The following is a 9,336-nucleotide window of genomic DNA, read 5'->3' as shown; positions in this document are numbered from 1 at the left end:
GACTCCCACATTTTCTTACTTTATCCGCTAGTTCTCTTATAGCCACAGAAGAATTAACAGTGTGGATTATACCACATTGGGAGGTCGTCACATAGTGGTTACATGGACGCTTTCCTGGAAGAACACCTAGGTTCAAGTCCTGGCTCCACCTGAAACCAGCTGTGTAGCCTCTGTGCCTTACCTGAGGCCAGATAACACTGTCTGCCTCACAGGGTTATCGTGAGGACTAATTAGGTGATTCATGTGAAGTACTGGAAAGAGCGCCCGCTGGCACAGAGTTAGTATTCTGCAAATAATAACTGTTAAGTATTGTTGGCGACTCTAGAAAATCACATTTGTTGAACATCTGTGTGTGTGTGTGCGTGTGCATGTGCGTGTGATGACTGCATGGGTTGTGCTTTGCTTTGGCTAAAACTAAGGTTCAGCTGCTTTTCCTGGACGAGCAGGGATCGCTAGTAGGTGGCAACGGCCCTCTGGGTTGGGGAGCGAGTGGTGGACTTACTCCAGGATTCAAGTATGTCTACTAGGGGGATGGGCTGCATGCAGACGGTCAAGTCGTTTCATATTCTTTATGAAGTGACATCCCACAGGCCCTCCAATGGACATTTTTTCACCCAAACCCAAAACATCACCTCAAGGCGGGGGTCAAAGGGCATGAACTCACTTTGTGACCGTGGCCCCTGCCCTCGCAGCGCTCAGGGAATTCTATAGACTCCCTTTCTCTCAAGAGCATTGTGGGTGAAGCAGTCTGCCCAGAATATGTCCAGAAATGGGACCTCCTGCATCCGTCCAAGAGGAAAGAGCCCCTTCATGCTACAACGCCACCTAATCACTGCTTACGTTCAGATTTTGTTTTGTTGGGACTAGCCAGTCTCTATCTCCTTTCTCCCCAAAATCTCTCCCAACTTTAATCATCTGCCTTGTGTTTCCCACGTCACACAAAGCCTCCATCTCTTAGAACACCCCCCACCCCCATGCCCCAGTCACCCTCCTCTCCTCTCCGACTCACTGGAAATGTTTCTCTGAACCATGCCTGGTCTGAAGGGGCTTGAGCTGTGTCTCAGTCCAGCCCCCATGGGGGTGAGTGGGAGAGGGGAGTTTTCTTTGATCCACCTAATGAATTAATGAATTAAACAGAGGTGGAGTTCAGAAGCCAGGCTCCTTACTTTTGCTGAAGCTGGGCTGATTGTGAGCTGGCGTAACTGCTGGAAAATTGCCGCTTGGTGCTAGAAGAATTAGGGACAAGGGCGAGTCCATTCATCTTCCCTAATCGAGTTCTTGGGAAATACACATGTAGATTAGTCCCTAACAATGACCCCCGGCTGATTGCTTGGAGTACCCTCCACTGTGCCCACAATGGTACTGACTAGCTCTTTATGTCGCTCACAAAGGAAGCCCCAGCCTCCCCTTGGCCCGCTTTGCCCTGTTCCCCCCAACCCCAGTCCCTCACCAGTGGCTGTTGAAGTCTTTTTTGCATTCCCCCTGTCCGCAACCCCCCAGACTCTGAAATAAACAATAAATAAAAGCTAACCTCACCTGGACCTATTCGGGAGAGCCGGGCAGTTCCAGAGGGAATTAACTTTGGAAAACAAGGCCCTAAGCCCCTTAGCGTGTGGGCAGGAGCTTAAGGAAACGCTCACTGCCAATCTTTGCTTAGCGGTAATTATAGAGATCAATTTAATATTGGGCAAATTTACATAAAAAGCCTTCTCAGTCAGAGAGGAAACAGCAAACACCAATTAATTATCCTGAAGGCTGCCCTCTGGTCACCCAGGTGTCCGCATTCCAGCTACCTGGACAATGTAACTGGTACGTGGGCCTTTGTGGGGTGCCCCCCGGGTGATGGGGCAGCGCCTTTGCCAGACTAGGAAGTCTGAGCAGAGCTTGGGGCAGGCTGCGTGGCCTGGATTATGGTGGGAACCTCTTCAGTCCTCCTGGACACCCACAGGCCTCTCTCTACAGATTCTGACTTCATTTCTTTCTACCACAGCCTCTTAGATGGAGGGATTCACTGTCAGGGAAGAAGCAAAGACACCCTTAGGCTAAGCTGTGCTTTGATTCTTTTTAACACATCGCCCTCTACAATAATTATTACAAACGAGCTGCAGCCAGAAACAGGAGGAGACCAGGAGTGAGCAGGCCCGAGTTCTAGTCCTGACACTTCCACTTAATAGCCATAAGTGTCACTTTGAGGCTCAGTTTGCTCTTCTGTAAAATGAGGATGGATACATTTGTCCTGCTCACCTTACAGGGGCGTGGGGGTCAGATGACAGGGAGAACGTCAAAGGATTCTGAAAATTATAAAGTAATCTGCAAACACTAGAAAGCACATACTGATTTTCATTAATTTACCTTGATTTAGTAGCTCAATGTCTGTCCGCATCAAACTCGTGTGCTTGCTGTTTTAACTTACCTCTCTAGGGTTGTGTTAAAAATAAAGCGATTTGTGCAATTACCTCCCCTCCCTTTGCCCATTTAACCATCCTTAGCATAGTCAGTCACGTGTCCTTTTCAATGTCCTTCTAGCGTCAGTTTAAAGGTGGAGGATCCAAAAACAGGTGGTTTTCTCTTCTTTTGTCGTGTCTTCCAGGCTGGACCTCAAGCTCCCCGAGGCCAGTTGCCAGTGGCCTTTCCTTTCCTTTGTGGGGCTGACACGGCAGAGCTGGACCCTCGGAAAGAACGCAGTAAACGCTTGTCTGAAAGCAAAGAGCAATAAACAAACGGGGGGAGGGGGCCGCCTCTGAGTGGAGATCAAGGCGCCTGCTGCAAAGATTTTAAAGAATCTCCGGGTCCTTTCGTGTAAGTCCTAGGCTTTTCCTGGAGCATTTAAGTTCAGCGAAGGCCGGTCTTCCCCTCGGTCGGGTCTCAGACTTGAGAAGTGCCAGTGGTCCCAGCACTGGGAGATGGAGCGGGGGGGGGGGGGGGGGGGGGGGGGGGGCGGGGGCGGAACACTCCCCTCCCCGCAGAAATCATCTTTGCACTTGGCATATGAGTCACTCTGGGCCACGGAAGCCTCGACGGCCCACCCGCCTCCAAAGGGGAAAGGAATGCAAGCGCCCCCCAGAGAAGCTGGAGGCCTCCCCCGACCCCCAAGATTCTTCCCCACTGGGCCGGAGGTTGGGTCATCTCCTCCGCCTGGAGAATTGGTTGATGGGGAGGGTTCCCGCAGAATACAGTCTGAGAGAGTGGGGGACCCTAGCGGATCTCCCTCCGGGCCTGGGCCCCGCAGCGCGGCCAACTCGGGCCCCCCAGCCTCCTGCCGGGCCGTTGGGCAATTGAAGTCCCCGGGCCAGCGGGCACAGATGGCCCCACTGCCTCCCGGGCGGGCACTGGAGTGAGGGAGCCAGCCAGCGCGCCAGTCCGAGGGAACAGACAAGAGTAGTTAAAACACGAGGACAAACAAAAGAAGCCCAAAGTCGAGTGGGACTACGAAGCCCAAAGGGAATTATTGCCCGAGGGGGTAAAAAGAGGGGCCGACACGGGAAAATTCAAACAGAAATGAGGCGTGGAACTGAATTCCAACGCGGCGGAGCCAAGAAGGGTTTCCAAGGGTCGCCCCGGACGCTCAGCCCAGCGGAGGAGGAGAGTCTAAGGGCGGAGGCGAGCCTGGGGTGGGGGGAGATGAAGAGGTAGGTGAGCCCCAGGAGGGAGGCAAGTCCGGGAGGGCGCGGGCGGGAGGTGAGACCAAGGGCGTGCGCCCCAATGACTCAGGACTGGGGGCCGCCGACTCCCAGACCCCCAGGCCTGTCAAACATCCCACCGCCTGTCCCCGGTGTTTGGAGTGTTTGGAACGAATCGACAGGTGGAAGGTGGAAGGTTCCGAGTGCTGCCCTTGCCCGGGGTCTGGGCGAGGGAAAGTTCCGCCCCAGTGCGGGGGGGAGGGGCTGGGTCCCAAGCCAGAGGGGAGGAGCCGGGTCGGCGGGCTCGCAGGCTTCTGAGCCCTGAGACCAAGCTCCCGGGAGTCGCACCTTCCGACTCCTGCAGCGACACAGGCGGCCGCGGTCAGAGCGCTCGCCCACTTCCAGCGCGCGAAGCTCCGCCAGCGTTGCCCGCCGAGCTTGACCTTGCATCCAAAGCTCTCGGGTTGGACGGCCGCACGCGGGAAACACCGACTTCCAGCTTATTCTCTGTCTCCAAAGCAGACGGCACTGCTGAGAGCGCGGGCGGCGCCCTCCTGCTTCCCGCTCTCCCCATGCACCTGCCCGGCTGCGCCCCCGCCATGGCCGACGGCAGCTTCTCGATCGCCGGCCACCTGCTCCGCAGCCCGGGCGGGAGTACCTCGAGACTGCACAGCATCGAAGCCATCCTGGGATTTACCAAGGACGACGGGATCCTCGGCTCCTTTCCGACGGAGCCGGGCGCCCGGGGCGCCAAGGAGCGCGACAGGAGACCCGGTGCGCGGGCCATCTGTCCTAAGGCTCCCGGGGGAGGCGCAGAGCCCTCCCCGCCTCCCGCCCCGGCTCCAGCTCCTGGGTACGAAGGTGAGTACTCAACCACGCAGCCGCGAGGCTCCAGGGGGCCCCAACTTAGGAACTCCGCAAGAAGAGAGAGACCCTGCCTTAATTTTTATCAAGGCTCCAGGGCACGGGTTTGGGCGCCGGAAGTGTAGCAGGAGCGTCCAACTTGCCATCAGAGAAAACTTAGGGGCTCCTCGCAGCCCTCACCCCGACCCCCAAGCCCCAGCCAGGCCATCTCGGAGTCCGATTCTGGTTGCCAGTGCCCATGGGTGGGCGGGTGGGCCCAGGAATACTCTAGGGAGTGTCTCTGACCTTCTGGGGCCCCGTCGTCCCAGCCCCTCGCCCCTACTGCCCCAAGGAGACAGGGGAGGCACGGCCAAACCCAGGGCTGCCTATCGGGCCCACTGCCGGGGACGCTAAGCTGTCCGAGGAAGAGCCACCCAAAAAGAAGCACCGGCGGAACCGCACGACCTTCACCACGTACCAGCTGCACGAGCTGGAACGTGCGTTCGAGAAGTCTCACTACCCCGACGTGTACAGCCGGGAGGAGCTGGCGGGCAAGGTCAACCTACCGGAGGTTCGGGTCCAGGTAAACAGCCCAGATCGGTCCCCTGGAGGGCCCAGCCCCAAGCTGCCAATGCTCCCTCGAATCCCCGCGAGTCCACGCGTTTACGATGACACTTTTCCCGCTGGCCTTCCTCTACTTGACTGGCCCCGAGCCCCAAAGGGGCGTCACAGACCTTCCATGTGCCCCACGCACCCTCCTTTGGGCACTCGGTTCCAGGTGGCCGTTTTCTTCTCCCTTTTGGGGTCTCCCTCTTTTGAGCTAAAGACAGGAATTGGGCATGGCAAGCAAGGCAAAGAGGTGACCACTCATTAGAGGCAGCCAGGATGGGGGTCTGTATGTGTTGGGAGTGGGGGTGAGGAGTGAGTACTGAGAGAGAATGTAGGCAGCATTTGAGGGTCACTGGACTGGGGAGCCAAATGCCACCCTAGTCACTAGCTGCGGGTACCCTGTTTAAAAGGACAACCCTGTCTTCGGGTGAGGAAGGAGCCTGGCGCCTCGCAGCTGAAACTTTCGGTGAATTTATTTCGGGACCTGGCTTTCGCTTCCCCGGGGCACATCCACCCAAACTTCCCGCTGCGGCAGAGGCCATTCATTTTGCTATAAAGGGGTTTTCGCTTTAATTAAAGCTGAATTCTCTTTAATCCCTGATCATTAAAATATTTGAAAGCCTTAAATATTCGCTAGTCATCTGTAAAAAATCTGGGAGGTTTTCCAAATTGGGAGAGTTTACAGAGGACTGACCAGGAGCTGCTGGGAACAAATGTCTCTGCCCCTGAAAGGCAGGGGAGCTGAGATGGGTTTATTGTGTGTGTCCAAGGAGTTAGATTTCCAGGAAGTGAGATACTCAGATGTTTGGGGGCTTTGGACCTTGTCTTAAAATTAAAAGGGGAAAAGCCCTTGCCTTTGTCTCTTCTGCTTGGTTTGGGGGTTTAAAGTAATGAGTCAACACCGTGGTTTTAAAACTAGTTCCCTAATGTGACTCGGGATTAGCTGGCAAAAACAGGACAGTTTCTTCTCATTTGGGGCAGTAAAGCTGCAATGATTTCATTGAAGGGGTGGACATACTGGCACCTGCTTTTCAGGGAGGAAGGTGGCGAAGGGAGACAGAAAGCATGCACAGGAAGGATGAGGAAAGAGGCGAGGCCAACCCTTCCAGTGCGCCTGCAGTACAGAGGCACAGCCAGTCCAGAGGCTGGCTTCCTACCTGAGGCCACCTCTGTCCCACCTTCCTTTCTCCCTCTTTACCGTTCAGGGCTTTGGCTTGTCCTCTAAGTTGTGAGCTTCTTGAGAACAACGTCTGTGACTTTTCTGTGGCCACAGGGCCAGCACAGTGCCCAGCCTATGGTGGGTTCTTAATACGTGACTCTGATGTAATCAGATGGGGTGGGGGTGCTTGGCATGGTCTCCACCTGCATTGTGGGCAGCTGTATCAGAACTGACTATCCCGGTCTTTAGCCCTCCTACTGGGGGTACTGGATCTGAAGACCATTGCTGATATGTTGGGGGATGGAGTGGGACATGCAGAGAAACAGGGGACAGGGAGGTGGGAGCCCTCACCCAGGCCAATGTTTCTCTTTTCTCTCCTTTCAGTAAATATCCCCTGTTTCTGGGAAAATCAGGGCCTCAGATATGTAGATGAATATTTTGTGGGAAGGGGGAGGGATACTCACATTTTTTGTTCTTCCTCCCTCCACCCCCAAATCCCAGCCTTGCACACACTTGCCCTGCTCGGCTTGGGCGCTGGGTAGGTCTTTTCTCAGGTGTCCTGGAGGTGTCCCTCCCCACCCTTATGGACTCAGAACTGCTTTCTCCCTTCTGAAGTCGCAACTAACCCCCCATTTCCCTTCATAAATACAACACTGAAGTCACCAGTTTGGCCGAAGTTCTTTGCAGATACCACACCGACCTAGACCAATTGTCTCTGTTGTTTCCGACGTTGGTGACTTGGTGGTGAAACCCTGGCTACCCCTCATCTTGTGCTTTTATCAAATCAATAATGGAAGTTTCATCAGTAAGGGACCAGACTTCACTCTGGCATAGACTTCATAGGTAAAGAGGAGAAGACTTGTGCTCACTGAATCCATCTTAGGGTGATGGCAGAACTAACTCCATAAAGTACAAGTAGATGTGATAAACTTAACCTATGGTAACCATCAAAAGCCACTTATAAGAAATATCAGAAATTCTAAGTGAATGTCAATTAAGTAAAAATGAAAATCTTATCAAAGCAGCGACCCAAATATGCTTGGGATAAAATAAACTCACACTTTTCTACTAGTTATCATAACCAGTAATTCGTGGAGAGTGCTGTCTTTGGCACCTAATAGTGCCAGTTCCGGTACTTCGGAGTATTTGTTTATACACATGGTTATAATGGAGACAAAAGGTAAGTACAGCGGGGAAAGCCTGAGACGGGGCGGCCACTGAGAGCTGAGCCACACAGGGAGGAGGAGCCTGAGCGGAAGGGTCAGGAGGGGCTGCCAACCAGCAGGCCCCAGGAATCGGGTGAGAGCTGGACTCGGCGGAAGTCCTACGGTCTGACTGCGGGTTAACTTCACTCTTTTGGGAAACGAATGCAACCACAGCTGTGGGTGACATAAACAGGGACAAGGGTGCGAACACGAGGAGGACACGGGTGGGGCAAAGAGACCCAGAGGAAACGAGAGAGGAGGGGAAAGGGACAAAGAGGAGAAAACGGGAGGAAAAGGAAGGCCGATGCGGGTGGGGGCTGGGGGGTGAAAGAAGCAGGTGGGGAAATAGTGGAGCCCATATTGCTTGGGGTGGAGGAGTCGAGCGGGCTGGGCTGCAGCCCACGGCCGCTGTGCTGCCTCCCGCAGGTGTGGTTCCAGAACCGACGGGCCAAGTGGCGGCGGCAGGAGAAGCTGGAGGTGTCGTCCATGAAGCTGCAGGACTCGCCCCTCCTCTCCTTCAGCCGCTCCCCGCCCTCGGCGGCTCTGGCGCCGCTCGGTGCGGGCCCGGGCGGCGGCGGCGGCGGGCCGGCGGGGGGCGCCCTGCCGCTGGAGTCGTGGCTTGGGCCGTCGCTGCCGGGCGGCGGCGCCACCGCGCTGCAGAGCCTGCCCGGCTTCGGGCAGCCGGCGCAGAGCGTGCCCGCCAGCTACACGCCGCCGCCCTTCCTGAACTCGCCTCCGCTGGGCCCCGGCCTGCAGCCTCTTGCGCCACCGCCGCCGCCCGCCTACCCGTGCGGGCCCGGCTTCGGGGACAAGTTCCCGCTGGATGAGGCCGACCCGCGCAACAGCAGCATCGCGGCGCTGCGCCTGAAGGCCAAGGAGCACATCCAGGCCATCGGGAAGCCGTGGCAGACCCTCTAGGGGCACAAATCGGGGCAGACAACCTTCCTGGGAGCCGCCCCCGAGCCGCAAGCGTGCGTCCCTTCCGCCTGGGTCCCGCGACTCGTCACACTTTCCCCGTGCCGCCTGAAGCTGCAGCCAGGCTTGGGCCTTGGGTGCGCGTCTGCTTCTGACTCGCCGGGAGGACTGACCCTGGCGCCTGCCGAGGCCCCTTGGGCACCCCAAACCCCCACGGAGACCCCCAGCCCTGCTGTTGGGGGCGGAGGAGGGAGAGGCAGCCTGGCCCCGCCAGCCACGCTGCTCCCACCCCGGGGGCGCCGGAGCCTCCAGGTTCAATGGGCCCAACGCGCCGGACCTCGGCCCCTCCCGAGAGCGCGATGTGGCAACCCCAGATAACGACAGTGGGAGGAAGGGGAGGCGGGGAAATAGAGTTTGAAGAACTGTTTGTATACGTAGTATTAAAGAATGTGGGAGGAAAATTAAAGATTTACTTGTTTGGGTTTGACTCTAGTTAAGCGCGCTCAGGACTGCGGTGCGGGAGGAAGGTGTGAGTGTGAATGGGGTGCGGGACGGGGTGGGTCAGGGAGAGCGGAGGAGCGCGCGGATCCCGGGCTCACTCAAGGTATCCTCCTGGGGGGCGCTGTGCTGCGGCGGATCTGTGTCCGCATCTTGGACACTGTGTGTCCATTCACGACCCTGCGGGCGTCGGGAACCAGAGGCCCCTCCCTGGCGCTGGAGGGCGCGTGCGCCAGTGTGGCGTTCCGGGTGTTTGGAGCCTAAGGCTCAGCTGCCTGTGCCACAGTCCAGCCGAGGCTGCTTGCTACCTTGAAAGACTGACCCCAACGGGAAGCGTCTACACCACCTTCCCAGGGTGAGAGCTGAACGTCGCGAAGCCCCTAGCGGCCCCGCCTCCCTCTTTCCTTGGCCCGAGGCCCTGGCCCCTCTCAGATCATTGTCCAGGTCACCAGGTCGTTGCCAGGCCCTGCTAACCAGGGCTGATGAC

The 9,336-nt window shown here is 56.8% G+C and overlaps 1 protein-coding gene across 2 annotated transcripts; it reads left to right on the top strand.

Moving 5' to 3' along the window:
- The first annotated feature begins 3,961 nt into the window (after nucleotides 1-3,961).
- RAX (retina and anterior neural fold homeobox) lies at nucleotides 3,962-8,831 on the top strand. 2 transcript variants are annotated; one of them, XR_008425324.1, is made up of 3 exons: nucleotides 3,962-4,481; nucleotides 4,793-7,612; nucleotides 7,863-7,980. XR_008425324.1 is itself a non-coding variant. In XM_053912955.2 (3 exons), exons 1-3 carry the CDS (start codon nucleotides 4,193-4,195, stop codon nucleotides 8,352-8,354), a joined length of 1,035 nt encoding a protein of 344 aa, XP_053768930.1. In that variant the 5' UTR covers nucleotides 3,962-4,192; the 3' UTR covers nucleotides 8,355-8,831. The 2 variants fall into 2 exon arrangements, 1 of the variants encoding a protein (XP_053768930.1); XM_053912955.2 differs by having other exon boundaries at nucleotides 4,793-5,046; nucleotides 7,863-8,831.
- The last annotated feature ends 505 nt before the right edge of the window (nucleotides 8,832-9,336 follow it).

The sequence above is a fragment of the Desmodus rotundus genome, chromosome 10 (genome assembly GCF_022682495.2).
Source record: "Desmodus rotundus isolate HL8 chromosome 10, HLdesRot8A.1, whole genome shotgun sequence".
In the NCBI taxonomy this organism is placed as follows: domain Eukaryota; kingdom Metazoa; phylum Chordata; class Mammalia; order Chiroptera; family Phyllostomidae; genus Desmodus; species Desmodus rotundus.
Note: the sequence above shows the minus strand (reverse complement) of the source record. Positions and strands in the feature narration are given on the sequence as shown.

What these genes read in the sequence shown, in the direction of transcription:
- RAX (XM_053912955.2), top strand. Translation starts at nt 4,193, where the DNA reads ATGCACCTGCCCGGCTGCGCCCCCGCCATGGCCGACGGCAGCTTCTCG. An exon ending in TCCAGCTCCTGGGTACGAAG is followed by an intron (nt 4,482 to 4,792) that starts GTGAGTACTCAA and finishes CCGTCGTCCCAG; the next exon opens with CCCCTCGCCCCTACTGCCCC. An exon ending in TACCGGAGGTTCGGGTCCAG is followed by an intron (nt 5,047 to 7,862) that starts GTAAACAGCCCA and finishes TGCCTCCCGCAG; the next exon opens with GTGTGGTTCCAGAACCGACG.